The sequence below is a fragment of the Camelus dromedarius genome, chromosome 1 (genome assembly GCF_036321535.1).
Source record: "Camelus dromedarius isolate mCamDro1 chromosome 1, mCamDro1.pat, whole genome shotgun sequence".
Taxonomy (NCBI): Eukaryota; Metazoa; Chordata; class Mammalia; order Artiodactyla; family Camelidae; genus Camelus; species Camelus dromedarius.
Genome location: NC_087436.1, coordinates 18,381,388 through 18,407,851, shown reverse-complemented (window position 1 = coordinate 18,407,851; position 26,464 = coordinate 18,381,388). Strand labels below are relative to the sequence as shown.

At 43.6% G+C, this 26,464-nt stretch overlaps 1 protein-coding gene across 21 annotated transcripts in view; it reads left to right on the top strand.

The window, feature by feature from the left end:
- The window catches only part of ARHGAP10 (Rho GTPase activating protein 10), a 301,184-nt gene that overhangs the window by 63,755 nt on the left and 210,965 nt on the right, over nt 1-26,464 (top strand). For all 21 annotated transcript variants that reach the window (XM_064491268.1, XM_064491252.1, XM_064491357.1 and 18 more), the window contains exons 2-3: nt 17,125-17,220; nt 17,296-17,357. In XM_064491268.1, the coding sequence (XP_064347338.1) occupies nt 17,125-17,220; nt 17,296-17,357 (158 nt within the window). The remainder of the gene's footprint in view (nt 1-17,124; nt 17,221-17,295; nt 17,358-26,464) is intronic.

The window sequence follows — 26,464 nt, the reverse complement described above, 5'->3', positions numbered from 1 at the left end:
ATCGAGTTTATATTTGAGTCAGTGTTTGCTGCTGCATGGACGTGGGGCTGAAGGGGCTTGAGTGGAGGCAGGGTGACCACCCAGGAGGTGGTGGCAGCCTTAGTGTGTTGCCGGCGGAGACAGAGAAGTGCAGATCCGCGGCATGTTTTGGAGGTGGAGTGGCTGTAGGGGTGAAGGGAGAGGCAGGAATCGGGATGATTAATCAGCTCTGATAGCCTGATAAAACATTTGTCCCTTGTCAGGACTCTCAATTTTGTCCTCTCTGGTTCTGCCCACTTCTCGTCACCTCGTTTTGGCTGCTGTCTTGTCTTCTGTCTCCCCCGCCTCCATTTGTGAGTCTCCCTTGTGGTTTACTTCCCTGTGATCAGCTCTAGATTTCCTAGGCTTTTTCCTTCTGAAAATCAGTCTTTATTTCCCTTGAATCACGTCTCTGCAGGTAATTAACAAAGTCTCTGGCTGTGACCTTGGCGGCTGCTTTCAGAATTTCTGTAGCGTTCCTGGCTCCTTTCTGAAATACCTGAAATGCAGCTCTTTGTTTCCTCGCCTTACACGGACTCTTCCTCCCTTAACTTCCCTTTTTCTTCTCAATGGTTCCACTGTTCTCTGTCACCCAGACAGGATAATTTAGTCATCTTTGATTCACTACTTTCCTTGGCTACATTGTGTTATAGAAAAGCCACTGGTAATCCCAAGCTGTCAGTGAAGAAGCTGAAGCCTGGAAGGGTTGTCAGTTGCCCAGGGTCCCCTGACTGGTCACAGATGACACTAGTGTGTGAACTCCAGTCTGTCTGATACCAGAACCCGTCCTCCCAATCACTGTGCTCTCCTGGAGCCAAGGAGCTTTGTGATAAGGCTCTTCCAAAGGACAGCTACCCTTACTTTTGTAAACTGTGTCAAATGTTCAGAAGTTGTGACTTTTGCTCTTAACAATACCGACACTAGCAATCTGAGCATTTTCTCTGGAAACACTGCGCATATGTTTTCTCTCTTACTGACCCGAAAGAAATTTGTAAATTTGCTATGCCAGATTTTTTGCCTTCTCCTCTTTTGCGGGGGTAGAAGGGAGGAGTGACAGTGGTGGGGGAGCAGGTTCTTTATTTCCTTCTCCTTACCAATAGATGAAAGGGCTCATTTATCCTTGTACTTGTTAAGATGGAATTTTGTTACTTAAAAGTAGTATTGGCCATCAAGTGTGAAAGCTGTTATTTAAAATTTGAATTCATAACTAGTGAGATTGAATGTGTGTGTGTTTATTAGTGGATGGGTGACACCAACTGAAATGTCATCTCTTCTGGAAACACTTCACAGCCATACCTAGAAATCATACTTACCGAGATGTTTAGGCGTCCCGAGGCCCAGTGAAGTTCAGACACAAAATTAGCCATTATAGCCACACTGTTTCACACCTCTGCCTATCCTCATGATCAGCTAGCCTCCATTCTTTGATTGTGTTCTGGCTTTAGCTTATTTTTTTCTGATCATAAAAGCAGGTAATGCTAAATGAAGACTGCTTTGAAAATAGTAAAAATCCATTGGTTAGGATTTTGGTAGGGAGGCTTGCCTTCAGAACTGTTCTGTGTGCACTGACATATCTTTCTCCTGCTTTCAGTGACCACGTGTCTTATTTCTTTACACAACACTTCCTCCCTCTTTGAATGGGGCTGGTTTTCAGGAGGTCCAGACTTGGGTCAGGAGGCCCCGAGAGGCCTGGATTGTGTGGGCTCTGCTGTCTGGAATCTTGGTCTGTGTTGACCTTGCCCTCAAGGAAGCATGAGACCAAGAGGGGGACCTCACCGCCCTCACCGTGCCACCTGCCCAGGTGTTTCCTAACAGCTTTCCCACGTTTGCTCCGTGTCCTGCTTCCTGTTGGCTGTGCGTTCCCCAGTGGAGCCCTCTCTTATCTGCCAGTCTTCTGAGGAAACTTTCCTTTCCCCAGGCTGTCCACAGAACCTTTCCTGAAAGTTCCTGACCTCTAGCATTTCAACAGAAGCAAGACATTTTGATTATTTACATGGATTTTTATAAGGGCATTGGAAGGAAAGGGTCTTGTGGCCCAGTCGTGGTGGCCTGTGGAGTTTGTGTTCCATGAGATGAAGTGTATTGTGATGGTTTAGACTGAATACTGGCTCTATGGTTCGAATCCTGGCTGCACCATTTAACGCACGGTGACCGTTGCCGGTGGTTAGGTTCTTGTCTCGTTGCAGAAAGAATTCAGAGATGAGACACGCAGGTTGAGAAGGTAAAGTAGGGATTTATTAAGGGGTAGATAGTACACGCTCAAGGGGAGAGCCAGCAGGCTCAGGTGAGCAGCTGCCCTGAGTTTCTTTGGGAAGTTGGTTACATAGGGTGTAAAAATGAATGGGCGGAATATTCATTGAGGTGGAAAGAATTTGGGGTCCTATTCCCTGATTTTCGTCCCAACTCCACCTTCCCTAGTGGAGGAGGAATCTTTGTTCTTATTTAGTGTGGATTGGAAGTGTCATGGCATTGGTGCATGATGGGTACTTGTCTGTAAGGCTAATTTTATTGTAATGAGGGCACAATGAGCAAAAGGTTACATTCGGACCCTGGAGATGCCTGCCTTTTCTCACCTTTCTTTGTCCGCCTCCAGGGCACTTGGCATCCCCAAATGTGTGACCACTTATCAACCCAGAGGTACCTGATTTTCTTTCTCTGCTCAGGGACCCCTAGTGCCTACATGACTTATGGTTTCCTGCATTTGACCTGCGCCCCTCCTTTTTGCCCAGTTCCTGCCATTTGGCCTGTGCCCCCCTTTCTCTGTTTATATCTTGCTATCTGCCTGCTCTAACATGACCACCCTGTGTCTTCATGCGCTCATCCGTAAAATGCAGGGAAAAACTTACCTAGTTGGCTGTAGTGAGAATTAAAGGAACTAATAGTTGCGAAGTACTTCCGTGGAGCAGCGACCAGCACACGGGAGGTGCTGAATAAATACGTGTTACAAGGTTACTGTGCACACTTCAACTGCTTGGAAGCACTGGGTTTGAGACGATTTTCCGGTCAGTGATGAGTGCTAACGTTTCTCTATGTTAAACACTGTTCCTTCCATTAAAATGGCCCATCTCAGGGACTCAGGCTCTGCCTGTTGCAATTTTTTCCGTGGACTGGTTTCTGCATTTAGGGACTTTTCTGTGGAATTGTATATGTTAACATAGGAGAATCTTCAGAAATAACTTTGTCTTTGAAGGGATGTGTTTTGTACTCACTGGCCTTGCCCCTGGGTTGTCACTCATGGTGTCTGCGTACTGCCTCACAGCCCAGTCAGGGAAGACGGCCCTGCTCGCAGCCTCCCTGAGGACACAGGTCCCGGAGGGTCTTGCGACCTAACCCTGACCTCTCCCCATGCTGGCTGATCTGATGGGGAGGGACACTTAGACAGCTATCTTGGTCACCACCTCCTGTGGGAAAGAAGTGAGTGGGGCCGTTTTGATTCTCATGAGGATTTTACTTTGGGAACTAAGATGGAAAAAGCCGTGGGAGCTGAAGTTGAAAGAATGTGTATCAGCTACTGTGAGGATGAGGAAAGGGCCCTACGAGACAGTGACGGGGTAGCAAACCCTCTGAAGAAGCAGCAGTTCCGCAAGAACTGACGACGTAGAAGACGACGTACAGTTAGAAGTGAGAGAAAAGTAAAACACTCGGACAGAGCCAAGCTGTGTTCATGGCAGAGAGAAGATCCCAGGATGGGTGTCACTGCAGGTCCTCATGACCAGTTGCTCGCTTTTTGTGTGTGGCCCTCATTCCCACCTGAAGAGTTCCCCTGACCTTGCTCCTGATGCCTTCAGTGTCTCCTCTGTGGTTTCCAGGGATAGAGATTTCACTCACTTTTTGGAACCCTGTTCAACCCTCATCCTGTGCTGGTTTTCTGATGACTTTGTTTTTCGGTTTGTCTTCCATCGCACTCCTCTGGAGTTTGTAATCGGGGGCCCTCAGGGCACATGCAGTACCCAACGGTGGTCTCTCTCCAGCGGAGGTCATGGGCTCCCTCGGGCAGGAGGTCATGGGCTCCCTCGGGCAGTAGTCACGTCCGCTTCTCATTTTATAGGCCGCCCGGGGCTGTGCTGAGTGAATGGGCAGTGCGAGTCATCGGTCATTTCTTGGGGGCATTTCTTTTAGTTTTTGTGATCCTGGTTTAACTTAGGGCACAAAAGGGAAGGTTTTAGCCTCTCCTTAGAGGGAGTCTTGTTTTGATTAAAAAAAAATTTTTTTTTAAAGGAAGTAAACGTTGAAGTATTTGAGAGACACGGGAGAGTTAGTAACTCTTGGCTTTGGTCGGCAACTGGGTTTTTAGTCAGTGCCATGAAGTGGTGATACCCGAGTGGCTGGACAGTGGGCAAGCTCCTGCTGGTTAAACCAGGTGAACACATGAGGTCTGAATCCCTACTAATATTTACTTCGGGCTTTAAGCACGTTCTGTGGTTAACAAGGTAGCTTGTCTTGATATTATCCCCTGGATGTGGTTTTATTTTTATTTGTCTCCCCTTTCTTAGGATATTTGGGGAACCACTTTGCTTGCCAAGTTACTCTATTCAGTACCAAAATATTTGAATAATATTGTGTTATGTCATTGAGCTTAAATCCCTGATCTGGAAAAACAATACTTGCAAATGCCTTTAACCTCAAGGTTACCGTATTTTTCCTAAAAAACAAACAAACAAACAAAGGTCAGGATATGTTTAGTTTGTTAGGGCTGCCATAACAAAATAGCACAGATGGGGTGGCTTAAGCACTAGAAATGTATTAATGTCTCATTGTCCTGGAGGTTAGAGGTCCAGAATCAAGGTGTCAGTAGAGTTGATTCCTTCTGAGGGCTGGGAGGGAAGGATGTGTTCCAGGCCTCTCTCCTTGGACATCTTCCCCTTATGTCTCTTCACCTTGTCTTCCCTCTACGCATGTGTCTTGTGTCCAAAATTCCTCATTTTGTAAGGACGCCAGTCACTGGATTAGGACTTATCCTAATGACCTCACCTTAATTTGATCACCTCCATAAAGACCCTGTCTCCATATAAGGTCACATTCTGAGATACTAGGGGTTAGGACTCCAGCACATGGATTTTGGGGGGACCCAGTTGAACCCCTAACAGGGGAAGAACACTGCACTAGTACCACTGTGCCTATAAATCAGGCTTTCTTGACATTGAAGCCACGAAGCTTCAAAGGAGACTGCTATCCTGCAGGAAATGTATGTGGGTAGGTGCCCCGAATTGTGAGGGGAGACTCCTGAGTCTCACAGTTGTTGGCAAGGTTTCCAGAAATTCTCTCAAGAGGTGCTGTCATCTCCTCCCTGATGAGGGCAGTGGCCTCGGACCCGGTTTCCTGCTGCTGCCCTTGGGGTCCACCTTCCATCCGCTCTCAGCGCAGCTGAGTGATGCTGTGAAGGTCAGGTTATGTCCCTCCTCAGCTCACATCTCTCCCAAAGCGCCCACCTCACTCATGCTAGAAGCTTAACTGGCGCCTGTTGTCTCTGCCCCTGTTCCCTGTTCGCCCAGCTGTGCCCCCTTGGTCGTCTTCAGCTGTACTGTCCACCCTCTGTCCTGCCTCCAGCTGGAGAGGCTTCTCCCCAGCTCTGTGGGGCTTCCTCCTTGGGTCCTTCCAGTTTTTCACGACCTCCTTCCCTCCTGGGATGTCTCCTCAGAGCTGTGCACCCTCCCCCATGCATCCCCACATCCCAGTCTTTCTTCCCTTTCTCCAGTGACCCTTACCAGCTACCAGTGTGCTGTGTCATTCACTGATGTCTCATAATCTGTCTTCTCTCAGATACCCACCTGCCCCCAGCCTTCTCTGTCACCCTCTCCCACCCCAGGTGTGTGGCTGGTTTGCTGTTAAGTCCCCAGTGCCTGGAAGACTGCCTGGCCAGTAAGAAGGAATAAACAGCACAAGTGGAATGTGGGTGTATGGACTAGGGAATAGAATGCTGAGAAGGGAACGCTGGAATTCTGGCCACTGGGGTCCCTGGAAGTAGAGGATTGAGATGAGGGTTATGCAGTGAAAGAGAAAAAAGTGGCTCCTTGATTTAGGGGGTGTTTGCATGCACATGTGTATACTTGTTTCTTTCATTTTAATAAATAAAATTGTGATCATTTTATTCTTAATTTAAAAATTTTTTGGGGGGGTAGGTAATTAGATTTATGTATTTATTTAATAGAGGTACTGGGGATTGAACCCAGGACCTCATGCATGCTAGGCATGTGCTCTACCACTGAGCTCTACCCTCCCTTGGTCATTTTATTCTTTTGGGTTACTTTAATTTTTAAAATTTACTATAAAAATTGCATGGACAGAATAGTGAACATCCCTATACCCTGTCTTGTTTGACATTTCCTTCTGTAGTTACATGTCCTGTCTCTGGCTGGCCTGTGGGGCTGTTCTGGGGTCAGCTGCCTGTCATTCATTTGGCCCTGGTGAGGTTTGGCGGAGGGGGGTCCTGTGCTATAAAACCTGCCCATGTAGGAAGGAGGGGCTCAGGGTCCAGCACTTTGCTCGGGAAGGGACAGGGAGAGGTCATGTGTTAGTGAGATGTGACATTCTGGTTCTTTTCCGTTGAGAGATGGGAAGTCTGACTTACACTATGAGTTGTGCCCAAAGCCACACACCTGGAATAGGGCAGAGCCTGTGCTTGAACCCAGGCCTCTCAGGTTATAGAGTCTCCCTTTCATAAACCATACTGCCTCTGGTCCACTGGGCTTTGGATTTCTCGTCTGTAAAATAGGATCCTAGCCTACATTGTCTCTCAGATTCTGTTCCCTGCTAAAGTTCTTTAATTTAGGCCAGGACTTGAAATCCAGATGCCTTCAACGGGCCAGGCAGGTATCTTAGATATGTGAGGCCAGTGAGTGGCCACAGTAGGGAGTGGTGGGACCAGAGGGTTTGAGAGATTCAAATCAAAGTTCTAATGAAAGGGATGGTCAGGAAAGAAAGTCTTGAGGGCCACCAGCTTTAAAAAATTTATTTATTTAAAAATTGAGGTGTAAAAATTGATGTATAGTTGATGTACAATATTATGTCACAGATGTAAAACATAACGATTCACAATTTTTAAAGGTTTTACTCCACTTATAGTGATTATACAATATTGACTGTATTCCCTGTGTTGTACAATGTATCTTTGTAGCTTTATTTGATATATAATCGTTTGTACCTCTTAATCCCTGACCCCGAGAATGCCCCTCCCCCCTTCCCTCTTCCTGCTGGAAACCACTTGGTTGTTCTCTATATGTGTATGTCTGTTTCTTTTTTGTTATGTTCACTAGTTTTACTTTTTAGATTTCACATACACGTAATATCAGAGTATTTGTCTTTCTCTGTCTGACTTATATCACTTAGCATAATACCCCCAAATCCATCCATATTGTTACAAATGGCAAAATTTCATTCTTTTTTATGGCAGAGTAATATTTTGTGTGTGTGTGGGTGTGTGTGTGTGTGTATGTATATACATACCACATCTTAATCCATTCATCTGTTGATTGCTTCCATATTTTGCAGTTGTAAATAATTCTTCTATTTGGGTGCATGTATCCTTGAATTAGTCTGGCTTTGTTTTTTTTTTTTTTTTTTTTTTTGATATATACCCAGGAGTGGAATTGCTGGGTCATATAGTAGTTCTACTTTTAGTTTTTTGAGAAACTTCGATACTGTTTTCTACAGTGGCTGCACCAATTTACATTCCCACCAACAGTATACCAGGGTTCCCTTTTCTCCACCTCCTCACCAACATTTGTTATTTGTGTTCTTTTTTGATGATAGCCACTTTCTGATGAGGTGATATGTCATTGTGACTTTGATTTGCATTTCCCTGATGCTTAACGATACTGAGCGTCTTTTCACGTGCCTGTCGGCCATCTGTATGTCTTCTTTGGAAAAATATCTATTCATGTCTTTTGCCCATTTTTTAATAGGCTGGTTTTTTAAAATAAGTTCTGTGAGCTGTTTGCACATTTTGGTTATTATCCCGTTATCAGTTATCAATATTTAATCCCATTGAGTAGGTTGTCTTTTCATTTTGTCGATGGTTTCCTTTTCTGTGTGAAAGCTTTTAGGACCACCAGTTTTTGTCGCTCACGTGTAGGCACTTCTCTGGAAATGTCAGCAGTCCTAGTTGTCACCGTGCTGCCTTGTCGTTACCATGTCAGCCCGTCAGCTATTGCGGTTTTCTGTGAAGTGTAATCAGGGAAGGTGGAGGTTGGGAGCGTGTTGGCCTGGATGTTCTCTCTGGTGATTAAGCCCTTCACCTTACCCCACAGCACAGAGACACACACACACTCGTGCATGCATGTCCTTTGCAGCCCCCCTCTGGGGCGTACTGTCCCGCTGGGCCACGCGGTCCTCACTCGCAGGCGCTGTTTCTGTCACGCTGTGCCACACCGGGTTATGCTAACACTGGATTCTACGCTAAAACCTGGATTCTAGTTTGAACTCTCCTTCAGCTCTGCATGAAGTTGAGCTCCTTGTCCAAAGTTGTGCTCTCATTTCCCACCTGTAGAGTGAGGGAGAGAGACTGTCAGTGGATTTCAGGTTGGGTTCTGCAGGATGCAGTCTTTGTTGGGGATCAGTCAGGCATGGTCGTCCTCCTGCCTCCACCTGAGCAGCTTTGATTACCTCTTGGTTCTCCTACTTACTGGTTGTATTATCTTGGACAAGTTGATTAACGCGTGTGTCTCAGTGTCTGCCTCTGTTAAGCGGCATAATAATACTAGAACTTGCCTCTTAGAGTTGTGGCGATACTTAAATGAGTCAATAACTGTAAAGGGGTTAGGAGAGTGTCTGATGTCATAAGGTATGGTGGCAGAATAATGGCCCTCCAAAGATGTCCCTTCCCAGTTCCCAGAACCTGTGAATGTGTTATTTTATGTGGCAAGAGGAACTTCGCAGATGGGATTAAATGAAGGACCTTGAGATGGTGAGATGATCCTTGGTTAGCATGGTGGGCTCCTTGTAATCATGGTGGTCCTTAAAAGAGGAGATGTGAGGACAGGAGCAGAGGTCAGAGTCATGCCATTGCAGGCCATGAGCCAAGGAATTTGGGCATCTTCTAGGAGCTGGAAAAGGCAAAGAAATGGATTCTCCCCTAGAACGCCCAGAAGGAAAACAGCCCCAAGGGGCCCATTCTGGCCTTCTGACTTCCAGAAATATAGGATAATAAATTTGTGTTTTTCAAGCCACTGAGGTAGTGGTAATTTGTTATAGCAGCAGTAGGAAGCTAATTCAGAAGTGTTAGCTGTTTTTTCCTGTTCTCCCTGTAAGAATTTTGGCCACAGACAGCTTGAAAACCAGTAGGCTGGGTGATCATGTCATCTGATGGCCTTCTGTGGCAGGTCCTCTCTACACACAGACCCAGCCTGAGAAGACTCTCCACATTGGTTGAGTGTACTCAATGCAGCTGAAGTCTGGAGTCAGATGGGGTGGAGGTTTGCAGTGTGGACCTTGCCAGTGGGACTCTCTGCAGTGCCTGGGTCACTCCCTTCTTAAATGTTCTTTATAACGAGTTGGTTGGTTACTTTGGGAAACAGTATCTGGTTGTCTGTGCTATGTGCCGTAGTGGGTCCTGAGTCCAGGTTTATGCATTTGTTTTGAGGCATCTGCGTCTTTGTGGACTCAGATTGTGATCCTTTTAGCCCATAAATGTGTCAGTTCAAGTCCTCCTAGTGACTTTAGATGGTGCTTATTCTCTGAGAACTTACTCTAACAGGAGATCATCATACTAAGTGAAGTAAGCCAGAAAGAGAAAGAAGAATACCATATGTCACTCATATGTGGAATCTAAAAAAAAATGACACAAAGGAATTTACAAAAATAGAAACAGACTCACAGACATAGAAGACAAATTTACGGTTACCAGTGGGTAAAGGGGTAGGAAGGGATAAATTGGGAGTTTGGGATTTGCAGATACAAACTACTATATATAAAATAGATAAACAACAAGGCCCTACTGTATAGCACAGGGAACTATATTTAATACCTTGTAATGGCCTGTAGTGAAAAAGAATATGAAAGGGAATATATATATACACACACAACTGAGTCACTATGCTAGACACCAGAAATTAACACAACATTGTACATCAACTGTACTTCAGTAAAAAAAAAAAAAAACAAAACTCACTGCACAGACATTCCAGGTGGGCTGGGAGGAGAGTTGGTGTCGGGAGGGCCTTAACTGAACGGCTCCAGACACCGTGCTTGCTGCTGAGCTGTTCCTCCAGAAGCCTGTGATTTGGCCTTCAGGCCTCGGCTAGCCCAGCAATGCATTCTGGGCTCGTGAGACATTAGCACCCATTTTAAATCTATAAAATGAATTATTTTCTTTCTTTCCGGCTTTGACAGAGAGGCCATAATGCTGCTCTCGTATACAGTTCTGCTGCAGGTTTTGTAGATCCGGAAAACACGAAGGAAAATGAAGAAGCCAGTCCGCAGTCCTAGAGGAATTTTGCTTCCCCTCCAAGTGCCTTGGATTACCACCAGCATTATTTCCTTGGCGCGAATCTGACGTGAAAGATACTAAGTTCCTCAGAGTCCGTACCCTGTGCTTCTCTAAATAAAACGAGAGGAATTTTGGTGCGTGTTTTGATGTGCAGAATGGGCGTCAGAGCTTCCCCTGGCAGGACTTTCGCATACTTGACAATCTAGTTATTTGAGCCTCTGCATGCAGAGGAATGTGCTCTTCTGGGCGCAGTTTGCCTATTTGGGAAAGGTTTTGGAATCCAGCGTGGTTTGTGAAGAATCCTGTATTTCAGATTTAATGAGTGAGAAAGGTACATTTATTTGCTGATTGATTTTTCTTTTCTTCTCTTTTTTAAAAAATTTGAAGTATAGTTGATTTACAATGTGTTATTTTCTGCTGTCCAGCATAGTGATTCAGTTATACATTTATATATATATATGTATTTATTTTCATATTCTCTTTCATTATAGGCTATTACAAGATATTGAATATAGTTCCCTGAGCTACACAGGAGGACCTTGTTGTTGATCTATTTTATATACAGTAGTATCTGCAAATCCTGGACTCCCAACTTACTGATTTTTCTTTTCAAGCCCAGATTTCTAGAGCATGCCACATTTCCTCAGGTGGGCCAGTTAGTGCTTCGGTTGATGCCTGCAGGAGAGAGACTGTAGTTATAACTTATTCCCAGGGCTGGGCTTATAACCTCAGGGGTCATAATGTACCTAGAGGGCTGCCCAGCGGTAAGGTAGAGCCCCCTGAATGAAGAGGTTTCCCACTTCCAAGTACCTGCGTGTGTCTAATAGTTCATGGTCCTAAGTGAACACTGTTAATAGGTGACTGTGTTGAAAGAAGGAATTTTCTCATTTGTAAAACCGTCCAAGGCAAACAGTATCTGGAGGTTCTGGGAGCCTGGATTTACAGTGCAGTTGGATCCCTCCTCGTGATGTCCTGCATCTCACACTCAGCAGGTCTCAAATAGAACTCCTCATCTCTCAAGCCGCTCCTAATCCTGCGGAGAGTGGGAGCTCCAGCGTTTCTCTCCCACTTGTCTGCAGATTGAAGACCTAAAAGTTCCACTCTGGGACACTCGAAAGTGTCAAGTTCACTTGAAAGAGTGCAAATCACTTCAATTCTTTTAAGTTAGCTGTGCTTTTTGTGCGGACGCAGGCTTGGCATCATCCATCAACGTACAACAGCCGTGAAGGTGTTTCAGGAGAGTAGTGTTAATTGACAGCACTCAGGAGTCAGCATGCAGGAGAGGATGGGGGCGCGGAGGAACACGTACATGAATTTTCCATTTAATTAGAATTCTACACTAGAGCCATTCAGATAACTAGTTGTGATCGGGGGCAAGGGACCTGGGAATAATGTTAAATCTCCTGAAAGTTAGAGTAAAGAAATGGAAAGGACACTGATGGACACTTGAGAGACCAAGGAGTTGATCTTCTGCCTCCAGGGCATGTTACCAGCAGTCTACAGAGGTCTGTGACCTTGATCAAGTCACTAATCTATCTTTACCCATTTGTAAAATAAGGTCACACCGGCATCTGTCCTGCAGGCTGATTAAAAGGAGTAGATGAAATAATATTTGTAAATCTGTTAGCATACAGTAGGCACTCAATAAAGGTAGCCCAATCTAGTGGGCCCTTCACCATCTTCTCCTAGGAGAGGAATGTTGCCAGACTTTGTAACTTGTAACTTCAAGATTGGTTGCATTTCATGGGCAATGATATTGGAAAGAAAAACCGTTATCTTTTGCACAGAACATCTTTGTGTTCCTTTAAATAATGGATTGTACTAAATGTAGTGAGTGGTCTTGTGATTTTAAATTATGTTTGGAAAGGCAAAAGATAACTATAAAAGTATAAACTACGTGAGAGAATAAATGCATTTAGAATGTACTACGTAACGATACTGTGATAAGTTTGTGATTATTAGGTGGAATGGAGTTTGGTGTGCTCCAATTTGAAACACTAAAATTTTTACATAATGAACTCTAATAACACCAGAAAGAAGACAAGAAAAATCAGTATATTCTAAAATAAAGAACTGATGTAACCACAGTACTTAAGAGAGGAAAGCATGCTATTTCCATAGGGAGAGAGAGACTTCTATGTAAATGAACCCAAACTTAATCTGCTGTTATAAACATTTTCAACTAATGAAATTGAGAATTATGAAATAAATGTTGAAAAACAGATGCATTTAAGTTTTAGCTTCTGGAGTGCATCCTGCCTTGACCATATGAAAACATAATCTTTAAAGTATTCTTTGACCTACTCAAAGGAAATTGCTCCAGAGGGGAAAAATAGAATTTATAGTTATATGTATATAATAAAAGCATTTATATATTATTTATATATAACATATATAAATAAGTAGCTATAACCATACACATATAAACACCCACACACACATACACATACACAAACGGAACCAGTTACATGCCCCTGTTGAGATCTGGCAAAGCAAATATTAGCCAAATGAAATAAGATAAAGTTAGTAAAAATGATAACACACTCACATGCTATTAATATTTGGAAATAGCTGCATTAAATAAAAAAGAAAAGCCCTGTGTGGTCCCTGTTTCAGAGATACAGGGAGGCACAAGGCTGTTGGCCGCTGCCTCGGGAACAGGCTGTTCTGGAATGGGAGAAGAGATAACCCTGAGAAAATGCTCACTAAATAAGGCAGTTGCAGGTGAGCAGTGCTAGAAGAAGATGCAGCGGCGATGGACTAGAGAGGGATTTAGGGCAGAGGGGTGACGCTGTTTTCGGGAGGACAGTGAGAGGAGGAGGAGGATTCTATGAGCAGGGCCATCGGTGTGGGGAAGCCAGCCAAGTGAAAGTAGGGGTGGGGAAGGAGCGTTTCCGGTGGAGGGAGCAGCACTTTGAAGCTTGTCGGACTGGATGGGTTTGTTGTGAACCTCCAGCTTAGATCTTCGGGAATAATTGTATAATTGTATGTTTGCCTGGATTACAATAGAATAGTTACTTTAGAGTTGCCCGAATAGCCAGGCTTTAAAAAATGTATGTTTTAGTTGTGAAATGATGGCAAAAAATACAGAAGTATGTGAAACAAACATATATTTAAAGAAGAATGAGAAGGGGAGGGTATAGCTCAGTGGTAGAGTGCATGCTTAGCATACACAAGGTCCTGGGTTCAATTCCCAGTACCTCCTCTAAAACCAATAAGTAAACCTAATTACCTCCCCACCGAAAATTAACAAAACAATCCCCTTGGGATCTTTAAAAAAAAAAAAAAAAGAAGAATGCAAATATCACAGACTCACAGTTAGGTTAGGAATTGAAATACCTTTAATTCCCTTGTGACTTCCTGACTGCATCGCCCTTTCTGGCCCCCAGTGGTAAACATCATCTGCCTTTTGAGATAATCATTCACTGGCTGTTCTGTAATTTTGTGACCTATGTATGCAACCCAAACATATGGTTTAGTGTAGCTTGTTTTGAACTTTGTATGAAAGAACCCCACTGTATTTTTTTTTCTTCACTGTGTATTCTTTTGTGACTTTCTCCTTTCTGTCCAAATCGTGAGATTACTCTGTTGTTGATATGTGCATTTATGGTTACTTTTACTCTATCATGTATGAATATACTATAATTTAGTCATTTGCTTGGCTGTTGATCGGTATTTGCTTTTCCCAGTGTTTGGCTACTGCTGTGGTCCCTTCCGCTACAGAAAGTACCTGTCCGTAAGTGCACGTGTGCCAAAGTTTATCTTGGGAATTTACCTAGAAGGGCAGTCTCCGAGTGGAGGATATCATCGTCAAACTTCCTGGAGAACGCCAACGTACTTAAAAAGCAGTTAGAACAAGTTTTCCTTTCACAGGCAGTCTGTGGGGGTTTCTGTTATTCCACATAGACCAACTCCTGGAGTTGCTAGACTTACTAAGTTTTGCCAATCTGACGAGTGTATTGAGGTATGCCGAGGTTTTAATTTTCCCTTTTATCATCACTAATGAGTTTGAGCACCGTTTCATGTGGTTTTAGGCCATGTGGACTGCCTTCACTTCCTTTGGTGAAGGGCTTATTCAAGGGTTTTGCCCAATTTCTTATTGGAGTTTCTGCCTCACCTCGTTGATTTATACCCCTTATTTATTTCTTTTCTTTCTTTCTTTTTTTTTTTTAAATTGAATGTGCCAGTTTCTGGTGTACAGCACAATGTCCCAGTCATGCATATACATACATACATTCGTTTTTATATTCTTTTTCATTAAAGGTTATTATGAGATATTGAACATAGTTAAATTAACCTGTATTATACAGAAGAAACTTTCTTTTAAAATCTATTTTAATATAGTGGCTAACATTTGTGAATCTCAAACTCCCAAATTTACCCCTTTCCACCCCCTTTCCTGGGTAACCATAGGATTGTTTACTATGTCTGTGGGTCTTTCTGTTTTGTAGGTGAGTTCATAGTGTCCTTTTTTTTTTTTCTTCTTAGGTCCCACATATGAGTAATGTCACATGGTGTCTTTCTTTCTCTTTCTGGCTTATAGCCGTTAGTTATATCTTTAGGGTGTGTGCTTATCTTCAATTTTTATGTCTTTAAAATTTTAATACAGTCAAATTTTATTCATCTTTCTGTATTAGTTTACTTGTTACTTTGAGCAAATGACCCCTAAACCTAGTGACCTAAACGGCAGCCCTTTACTTCTGTGTGGACTTGGCTCGCTGGACCCCTCTGGATGCCTCTGTGGGTGGGCTGTCTGACTGATGGGGCAGGGAGTGGGGGGCCTGGGCCACAAGTCTTTTGTCAGCCAGCAGGCTAGTCTGGACTTGGTCACACGGAGGCCAAGCATTCCGAGAGAGTGGAGCAGGGGTGTGCGAAGGTTCAAGGTTCGTGAGCTGGAGGCTCTGAATCAGCACAGTGGCACTTTGACTACGTTGTTTTGGCCACAAGAGCAGCCTGGACCCAAGGGATTCACAGGGCGGGAAAGTAGACTCCGCCTGGTGTCTGAGGAGCTGCAGAGTCACACTGAAGACAGACGTTCCTCCAAGGAGGGGTGGAGCTTGGGGCCCATGCTTACGGTCCATCACATTTGACATTAGGGCTTTGCTTTTCTTCCATCCTCCGGGGGTAAGAAATCACAGTCCTGTGTCCTCCTCTAAAAGGTTTTTTGGTTCAGCTCTGTAAGAGTGAAGTCTCAGCAACCAGGACGGGAGGACGTCGATGATGGGGGAGGCGTGGCAGGCGCTGCGGCGGGGCTCTAGGGGAACTCTCTGACCTCCTGCCCACTTTGGCCTTGAGCCTTAAGCTACTCCAAAGTATAGTCTGTTAGGACAAAATTTTTTGTTGTTGTTAAACCAGACCATGACAACAGAGCTGGTGAGCACTGTTAGAAGTTTAAGAAGTGAGAGAAAGAAGGCATTTTGTCCAGGAGGGCGTCAGGGAACCATTGTACTTAATGAATGGAGGTAATGAATTGGTTAAAAAAAAAAAAAAAGTAGCAGCATTTTCCAATGTAAAAATAAGATTTTTTGGCTTTCATTCCTTGTTAGCTATATCACAATGACTAAAAAAAGGAGAAGATTGTTGATCCGACTGTTTCACCATCTTATTAAAAGCAGCTGTCAGTTTTTACATCGCGGGCTTCACTTTCTTGTCCATATTTATTTTTTTGCATGAGTACTCATCAGCAGTTAGGGATTGTGTATTTTTCTTCTTCCAACTTTCCAATTTGCTTGATATGCAATTTTGTTTTAACATAGTTGGTCGGTGTTCTCTGTACTGGGACAGGAGCCGTCAAGGGTGCAGGGGATCAGTGAGCAGCTTCTTAGAAAGTGCTTTAGACCAGAGGCAGGATTGTGCCCTGGTCACGGCTTGGGCTTTGGACAAATGGCTCTGGAATAGAGCAGGCCTGTGTTGTTTAAGTAGCTGTGCGACTTGATGCAGATTATTTAACATCTCAGAGCTTTGGCACTCCCTGATCAAAGGGAGATAATCTTTGTTTTACTTATCTCTCTCAAGAGTGTTGAGTGGGGCTACCTGTCATCTAGCCTAGTGCATGGCCCGTGAAATAACTGTTAGCATGTTTTAGAAGGAGGGTTTTCCATTGTTTTCTAGTTAAAAAAAAAAAAAAAATTGAAGACCTATAGGTCTTTTGCAGAATGAATTCTTTCTAGCATTTAACCTACACCTTTGGTTTACCTCCCTGCTGCTATGAAAACTCTTTGAAGCTTCTAGGTTTCTCTGGCTGGAGTCGGACCATCAGTTATGGGCATCTGGGTGGCTGAGTTGGCAGCCGACTAGATCTCATCAAGCCCTGGGAGGTACTGTCAGGGAGTGTGTTCCTAATCATAGCCTGAACTTCAGAATCGGGCAGCTTCTGACTTGAGTGGGGAGAGACAGGAGAGTGCCTCAGGGAACAAGGCACAGCAGTCAGTTCCCCGAGGAAGAGGAGGGCGGTGGGGGGAAGAATTATTTCTCCAGCACCTGCTCTGTCCCAGAGCGTAGAGTAGAAGACAGGCCACCGGAGACTGCCTGGGTGGGCCGGTCGATGGGCCCCTCGGCCAAGGAGTTGGGTCGTTTCTCCTTCCAGATTGCGTTTAGGAGAGGTCTGCCACCTCAGGAGGAAGAAATTCCTTCTAAGCCTTGACTTTGAAACAAAGACTCAAGTAATCGCTCTTTCTTTCTAGGTCTTTCGGCAGCCCAGCGGAAGTTTGCTCATTCACTCCGAGACTTTAAATTTGAATTTATCGGTGACGCGGAGACTGACGATGAACGCTGCATAGGTGGGTGAAGACGAAGTTTTGGTTTGCTCTGTCCTTTGCTCTGGCCATGAAATAATCACTCCTTTCTCCTCACAGATGCTTCCTTACGCGAATTTTCTAATTTTTTGAAGAATCTGGAAGAGCAGAGAGAAATTATGGTGAGTTGTGGGATGTAAATGAACAAATCCGTCTTTTAAGTGGGGGAATGTCTGGCTTTAGAAACTGGTTCTGGTGGAAGTTTTGGTGCATTTACCCATGGATGAGGCAGTGCCTGGTCATGGAAGGAGCCCTGGATGAGGTTCTGGGAGCCTGGATTTCTAGTTCCACTGTGGTGCCACCTGGGGTGAGATCTTGGACAAGTTGTTGGACCTCTAGACCAAGGCACTGTGTCTTCATCTGTAAAATAGTGTGTTGAACTCTGTCAGTGCTTTTTAGGTTTTTGTTAGCCCTGGAGCACTTGTATTGAAATACAGTCTCATGCATAACCTTAATGGGTCAGGAGGACCAAAGCAGAAAAGCATATGTAGAGACAGAGGACGGCAAGGTGGTGTTGGAGCTCCGCCTCATACTTTTGGGGATTTCTAGGCTGTGTGGAGAGGGAGAGAACTTGAACCTGGATGTCTTTCAGATCCTACTTTGCCTTGAGATTCGTGATCACAGCAGTAATAATCATAGCAGCCCTCCATGGGGTGCCCTCCTCATGCCCGATGCTATGCTGGGTGCATTATCTTACGTAACTTACGTCCAGCAATGAATTCTGAGGGGTTTTCAATAAGATTTACTTTCTCTTTTCCTTTCTTTTCTTTTCTCTTTCTTTTCACTCCTTCTGTTTTCTTTTCCTTTCTTTTCCTTTCTTTTTCTGTCTTGTCTTTTCTTTCATCAGATTCTGGTGTACAGCCTAATGTTTGTCATACATGGACGTGCATATATTCCTTTTCATCTTCTTTTTCATTATTACAAGATATTGAACATAGTTCCCTGTGCCATACAGTAGAAACTTTATCTATTTTGTATATAGTAATTAGTATCTGCCATAAGTTTGTTTTCTATGTGAGTCTGTTTCTGTTTGGAAATAAGTTTATTTGTGTCTTTTTTTTTTTTTTCAAGATTCCACATATGAGTGATATCATATGGTATTTTTCTTTCTCTTTCTGGCTTAATTCACTTAGAATGATGATCTCCAGGTCTGTCCATGTTGCTGCAAATGGCATTATTTAATCTTTTTTATAGCTGAGTAGTATTCCATTGTATAAATATACCACAACTTTATCTATTCATCTGTCAGTAAGCGTTTAGGTAGCTTCCGTGTCTTGGCTGTTGTAAATAGTGCTGCTGTGAACTCTGAGGTGCATGTGTCTTTTCAAATTAGAGTCCCCTCTGGATATATGCCCAGGAATTATCCACCTTTCTTAAAAGCTTGTGTTTCCCTCCTAATGACATATTCATTCATTCAACAAAGATTTACAGCAGAATTGCCACTGGATTATGATACACTATCTATTCTCACCAGTTTTTTCAGGCTTTAAAAAAAATTATCCAACTTTTTTTTGATGTTCCTGAGAATGAGTACTAACTACAGTTATGTAAAAGGGTAAGTGTCTGAGGGATTCAGATGTGGTGGTAATAATATTGAACGTGACAGCTAAGATAGTTTAACTTACTCTGTGCCTAGTGCTAAGCTGTTTACCTCACATTGTCACTTAATTCTCACATCAGCCCTATGAAATAGACTGCGTTACTGCCCTGCAATTTACAAATGAGGAAACTGAGTTGCAGCACCTTGCCTACGATCACATGGTGGCTGAGAGGTGGTGCTGGGACGTGCCAGAATCAGACACTCTGAACCACCCGCCACTGTGGCCTGCTTCCTAGATGTCACTGTCACCTGGGTGGTGGCTGGTGGGGGTTTCTAGTTGGTAGAACTGGAGTAGGAAAAGCAGGAGGAAAGCACTGGTTTTGATTTAAAAAGACGGAGACCTATAGCCTTTGAAAGTTCTGATGTGATTCACACTGTACCCTAAATTCTGAGACAATTTGTGTATCTTGTCAGTAATATAGAGGGTATGTGAAGGTCCTGTGCTCCCGTGAGGTTCTTTGGACACAAACTGACATATTCAACCACTATTCCTGTGCTCCTGAAGTCACTGATTTCTCAGCTGTTTAGCAAAGTCTAAATGTGATAGTGATAAAAATAGTGCCGTGAAGTCACCCCTCTATGGCATGAAGTGGGTGTGGATGGGTGTGTTGGTGGTGATGAAAGTGCATGTTGTTAGTTTATGTCAATAGTGTCAACTTTGTTCTCAACCCTCTTTGCTATTTAGTTGTATTTTCCTGGGATCCTGAGCGTTTAGCAAATATGTATTGTGTCTCCTTTTATGTTTCAGTTACTGTTTAGAATCTGAGCCCACAGAGGTAAACAAAGTCCCTGCTCTCATGGAGGTTATATTTTAGAAAAGGAAGGTGATTAACAAATGAATGGTACATTGTCAAGCAGTAATAAGGGCTACAAAATGAAATTGAGAAAGGCAAGGAGTGAGGGCGTGGGGTGTGGTGCTGTTACAAGGAGAATGGTGCGGGAAGGAAGGTCTTTTTAGTCGAGAACTATGAGGCATCCTGGTATCTGGGGGAAGAGAGTTCCAGGCAGAGTGATGTTAGATTTTAGTTCCACAGAAATACTGAAATACTCTGTCTTGATATCCTGTAGCTGACCCTATGTGTTGGTGGATTCTGTATCCATGGCCCAAAAATATTTGGAAAAAACTCCAGAAGGTTCCAGAAAGCAAAACTGGAATTTGCCACATGCAGACGATGATTTACATGGGATTTACATTGCATTTACAACTATTCACACAGTAGTTTCATTATACTGGCATGCCCTGGTTCTGTTGCACCTCGCTTTATTGTGCTTTGTAGATAATGTGAATTTTACATATTGAAGGTTTGTCTCAACCTTTGGCAAACAAATCTTTAGGTACCATTCTTCCAACAGCACTTGCTCACTTTTTGTCTCTGTGTCACATTTTGGTAAGTCTTGTGATAGTTCAGACTTTTTCATGATTATATTTGTTATGGTGAACTGTGATCAGTGATCTTTGATGTTCATATTGCAAAGAGATCATGACTCACTGAAGGCTCAGATGATGGTTGGCATTTTTTTTTAGCAATAAGGTGTATTTTAAAAATAAGGTAGGTGCATTGTTTTTTAAAGACATAATGCTGTTGCACACTTAATGAACTACAGTATAGTGTACACACAGCTTTCATATGCACTGGGAAACCACAAAAGACGTGTGATTTGCTGTATTGTGACATTTGCTCTGTTGCAGAGGTCTGGAATGGAACCTGCACTGTCTCTGATGTATGCCTGTATTATGTGTTGTAAGTGATCTGGAGATGATCTGAAGTATAGAGGAGGATGTGGGTAGGTTATGTGCAAAACTTGATACAAGGGACTTGAGTATCCTAGGATTTTGGTATCCATGAGGGTCCTGAAACCTGTCCCCACTAAATACTGAAGGATGACTGTATTTCTGTTTTATGAGATGAATTGGCTAGATCAGAAAACTGGAACGTTGAGCTCCAGGCTGTCTGCTAGAGAAAGCGTAGTTCTCAGAGCTCTTGTTAGCTGACTTGCTGATTTAATCTTCTGCTGCGATGGGGGTTGGCGGGGGCTCTGTCTCAGGTGGGACGAGGAAGACAGGGATGGGGACAGAATGTTGTCTGTATAAGACAGTGCACCTCAGAAGGGAATGGGACTGCGTGTTACAGCCCGTTTGTGAGAACGACAACTCCTGCTGGATAGAGGGAAACTATCCAAAGCCGGAAAGCAGTGGGGGGCAGCTGCCACCAACTGCAGAATTAACAGGACACCTAATGCTTTTTTAAATTATTATTTTAACTTTTTATTTTGGAAAATTTCGGGCATGTGCAAAAAGTAGAGAGAAAAATATAATTAAACTACACATACTTCGTATTCAGCTTCAGTAACCATCCCACACAGCCAGCCTCGTTTCTCTGGTACTCGTCACTACCCCATCCCCATTATTTTGACAGAAAACCCAGTATCATATCATTTTATCCATAAATACCTTAGTGTATAGCTCGAAAAGATAACTCTTCTTTCTTTACGAAGAATTAGACCATATTCATTTTTTTTCTGATATTCATTTACATTTTTGTCTCCTCTTCACCTCCACCCCTCCAGTAACAGTTGATTTGCTTGAATCTGGATCCAGACACGTTGCATTTGAGTGATAAGTTTCTAAGTCTCTTTTAGTTTATACGTTTTTCTTCCCTTTTCCCCCTGGGTAGGAATTCCAGATACTCTTCCATTAGCTTTAAAAGACCTTTAAAATAGTAGTACTTCCTGAGTTATCAGTGCGTGATAATAATATAATTAATAACAAAAGTGGAAAAAATTGACATTTAACCCCTATTGACGTTATCTGGGTTTTCTGTCTAATCTTGATAGTCAGCGATCACTTTGTTTTTATTTTAACTGCGTCAATGGTGTGGCATCATTATGGCTCTTTTGGCTTCCTTAAATACCTCTGCACACTTAGTAGAAAAAAATCTTTGGTGTTTTCCTAGACACCACTCAAATGTTTGAATGAGAAAAAATACCTCCCTCAAGAAGTGTCCAGTGTGGTCCTGGAGAGTAGCTGGTAAAAAGTGAATTAAAATATATTACACTAAGTGCCAAACGAAAGTGTAGGGCGTGCTTGCCTAGAGTGGGGAGCAGCTAATTCTGTGCTTGTGGGGAGACTTCATGGAAGATCTGGTACTTGGATTGGAGTTTGTGGGGCAGAGACGCAGAGGGGAGCCTTTGTCTAGTTTAACCAGCTCTTACCCCCCAACACCCGAGTGACAAGGAGATAAGGAAGGTGTTTAAGGAGCTAAAACGGATGCCAGCACATCCTGAGAGCTTTTTAAAACTCTTGTTTTACTTAAAAGTGTTACGAAACAGCAGCCGGTTAAAAGCCGCATGTTAATGAAGGAATGAGAGATGACAGCTGTAAAATAGAGGTGAAAATATTCTAAAATTGGTTCATAGAGTTTAACAAAATCTTAGTGTTCACTGAATCTTTACAAGTGATTAGTATTTCCTGAGGTCCTAAATTGAATGACGGTGCAGCATGATAATATTCACAAGTAAGACTGAGTCATTACAATGTTGAAGCAAATTTATATAATCTGTGTTTTAGAAGGCAAAGGCTAGGGCCAAAGAGCTTTTAAAAAGCTTTCCATTTCTGAAATAAATGTTAAGATAGAGGACTTTGGGCTTTAGAGGATAAAGACATTAGTCTGGAAGCCCAGTGATCAGGAAGATGTTGTTCTTTGTAGGTTCTGAGCCACCCGTGTATGTGTTCGCACGCCTCATCTCTGTGCTTTAGTAGGCTGGATAGACAGGTGGAGTTCAGCAAACACGCTTGTTAGTGCCCAGTGCTGTCAGGACAAAGGCATAGTTCCTACCCTCGAGGGGTCCACTGGGGAGACTGCCACAAGCATGCTTTGCGGTAACAGTTACTGGGGGGTCAGGGGAGGCATTTTGGAGATGTCATTTCTGGCCTGAGATGACACATCTGAGTTGGCCAGGTAAAGAAAGAGGGCAGTGAAGCGTTTCTTCCTTAAGGGAAAAAACCGGAATGAATTTGGAAGAAAGGGACGGCTGTGTTTGCATATCCCCCCTACCTGTGTCCAGCTCTGTCGCTGTTATGATGGATTGTTGGAGGGGGAGTGCAAAGAAGGCCAGTCTAGGACATCAGGGCATTTCTCTCCATGCACGGGAGTCCAGCTTTTATGGATGGATGTGCTGTGTCCTTGAAAAGACCAATGTGGCCTTCTTCAGGACAGTGTTTTCAGGTGAGTGATTCTTACTGAGAGTATTGCCAGCCTTGACTGTGAGAGTGTGGAGCCGGGGACGGTTCGTGGCTGGGGCGGCTGGGCTTGCTTCCCTGCATGTCCCCTGAGGAAAGTCCTGTGCGGCGTGTCCCTGCCAGGATTCCGGAGATGTTCCCTCTGGCGTGGCGGGACATGCTGTACTGATCCAAGTTGGGCAGCTGTCCAGGAATTTAAGGACTTTTAAAATAGTGCTGTTGTGTTGATGATGTTCTTTTGAAAGCCCTTTGTAGTGTCTTTGCTTCTCTTACATGTGTCGCGTCCTGTCTTTCTGTTTTTGTTCAGGGCTTCAATGTTACTCTCAGTTTCTGAGGGTTCTGGCAAATCAGGGCAGTTGCCTGAGGCCCAGAGGTGGGGGAAGGCTTGGGGAAGAGGGGATGCCCAGAGAGAGAAGGCGGAGCCTGCCAGATGGTGCACAGTCTCCTCCCTCTGGTTCCGAGTGGGCTGGTGGGGCTGCTGGGCTGGCCCGCAGACCTGAGGGGGTGTCCTGTCCCCCAGTTGCATTCCTTTCCCCACTTGAACAAGAAGATCCTGTGTGTACACAGTCTTGAGGCTTTTGAGACCTTTTTCCATGCCCCAACCCCTACCCAAACAATTTTTTCCCACTACAGATTTCACTCTTGTGAAAACACTGGGCCAGGGAACTCTTGCTGGGTGTTTGGCCCAGAGCTTCTGTTCCAATAAAGAGGGTGCTAGGCTTCTGAGGATCAAAGGCTTCTGTTATTAGCTTAGATGGTTCCAGGCAAGACGCGATGAGTGTTTCCTCAACCCTCGTTTGTTTCACTCCTTCCTCATTCTTTTCATGGTTGCAAGGATCTCACCAAAGCTTTTGGTTAAGCGATTTCTGTATCTTTTGGGGCTTTTGACTCTGATTTTCCGCTTCAGGCATTTTATTACTTTTTCTTTTAATTTCAAAAGTGCTTCATGGTATTAAACAACAAGGTCCTACTGTACAGCACAGGGAACTATATTCAGTATCTTGTAATAACCTATAATGATAAAGAATATGAAAAAGAATATATATGTATAACTGAGTGACTGTGCTATACACCAGAAACTGACACAACATTGTAAATCAACTATACGTCAATTTAAAAAAAATACTTGGTGGTTAAAATAAAATACCTTTTACCTCTTGGGAGGAACTTTCATGACATTCTCTCACTGGTACACCCTAGGGCAGTAGCTCTCAAGGCCTGGTCCCTGGACCCTCAGTGGCAGTATCACCTGGGAACTTGTTAGGAATGCAAATTCTTGGACCTTACCCCAGACCTCCTGAATCAGGAGTGGGGCCCATCGGGCTGTGTTCTTTTTTTTTTTTAAAGGGAAAGTGAGTTTATTTAGAAAGATAAACATTCCGTAGACCATTTCAGAAGGTGAGCCCCCAGGCTGTGGTCTAATAAGCCTTCCAGGTTATTGTGAAACATGCCGAGATCAGAACCCCTGGCCTCAGGCGCCAGCTGCCCTGGCATTTGCAGTCTTGCAGCTGAATGTCTGAAAGGTAGAAACACTGTCAATTGCTTGTTGATGACTTTATGTCTCCCAGGAGATTACAGTAGTCTCTAAGACCCTGCGCTTTTACCTGTCGTTTCCAAAGGATTTTGGACTAGATTTAGTTTGTTTGTTTCAATGGGACAAGTTTCTGCTGTTAGGAATTTTAGTGTTACTCAATTTGTGTTTCGCATTGCTTTTGAGTTCCTATAATGTGAACTCATTACATGCCATTGGAAAGACTGTGCCTTTATTGTCATCTAATTTTATTTTATATGGTATATCAAGCCTGTTTTAATCAGTTCTTTTACAGATACAGTGACACATTTTTTTATGCAGACTAAGGTTGGCGTGTGCATTCCAATGGGGAAAATTCATTTTAAACCTAAGAAGACATTTCTCAGTTTAGTTTCAAAGTTGTCAATGATCTAAATTTATGAAGGGTTTTTTCTCCTTGGAACTGACCTTTACCATTTGACAACATTGTTTTTTTTTTGTTGTTGTTCAAATAAATCCTGCCCCCTCCACCACCACCTTCGCTTGTAAACCCAGTATAATTCAGTCAGTTGCCAATGTCATTGTGAAACCTGTTTTTCAGGAATGCACCTTGTGGGAGTTGGATTTTTTCTGACCTAGAATCCTATAGAGGTTACAGTCAGGACTGCCTCTAACAGGAGGCCTGGGCTCCTTCCTGACCTTTTCATGTGAAGCCTTCCCTCATGACTCAGTGTCCTCGCCATTGGTGACTCACTGTCATCTGTGGCCTTGCAGCCTTGTCATCATCAGATGCTCCTTCCCTCTTGAAACTTACATTTCCTATATTTCATCTCCTTGGGTTTGTTCTCTGCTTCTGAGGAATCAATTAGCTCTTGGGATAAACCAGTTAATATGTTAACATGACAGAATTCAGAGTAGACTTGGACTGTTGACTCTCCACCCTCCAGCGCGCACACACACACACACACAGCCAGAGGGGCATCAGAATGTACCCAGCCCACCCATTCAATTGTCTAATCCAGAGGACTGGTTCTATTAGTGGGAATTAGTTCAGCTGAATCAGAGTTTCGCGAGGAAGATATTTTCATTTAGATCCTGTCATGAAGTACTCAAAGGTATGGCCTGGGCTCCTAAAACAAAGAGCGGAGGGGGAACTTAAGGAAACTTATATTTAACTGCTTCAGCTAAAAAAAAGGAAACAAACTCAGTGAAGCGGAGGGATTTGATCTACATCACATCTCACAAGTTGGTGATAGAGATGAAAAGAGAATCTTTCTCCTGTCTCCTGGTATCCCAAGGACATTCCTTGCCCTTGGCTCCTTGTAAGATGTAATGCCCTTCCTGCCACCTCTGAATCTGGGTGGAAAGGATAGGTGTCCTTACAGCTCACGTCCCCCAGACTGCAGACGTGAAGAAATGTGAATTTGGTTGTTTTTCCTGGGTTATTTGGACGACTGTGGCCCCTCAGCATTTCAGTGGACTAACCACTCCTGTAGCACTTAAGGAGGAAATAGGAATTCTGGTGGTGGTTTGAAAACTTGCCATTGAGACCTGCTGGGTGGGTCGAGGAAGTGTCAGTAATAGGACCTAAAGAGTGGATGCCACCATCGTGGAAGAAACTCCTGGAGACCACAGTGGAGAACCCCTTAAAGAAATGACGTGGCTCCAGGATCCTGGATGGCAGAGGAAAGATATGTGTGGGGAAAATCCGATATTGGTGACTGAGATGAATGTGATTCAGTAGAGTTAGATGCTGAAGAAGCTTTAGAAATATCTTAAATATCTTTTGCTTATCATCTTTTTAAAAAATGTATGCACAGGAGGGATATATGGCAAAAATCCGTCTAACTGCCAGAGAGCTTTTCAATAAATATGAAAG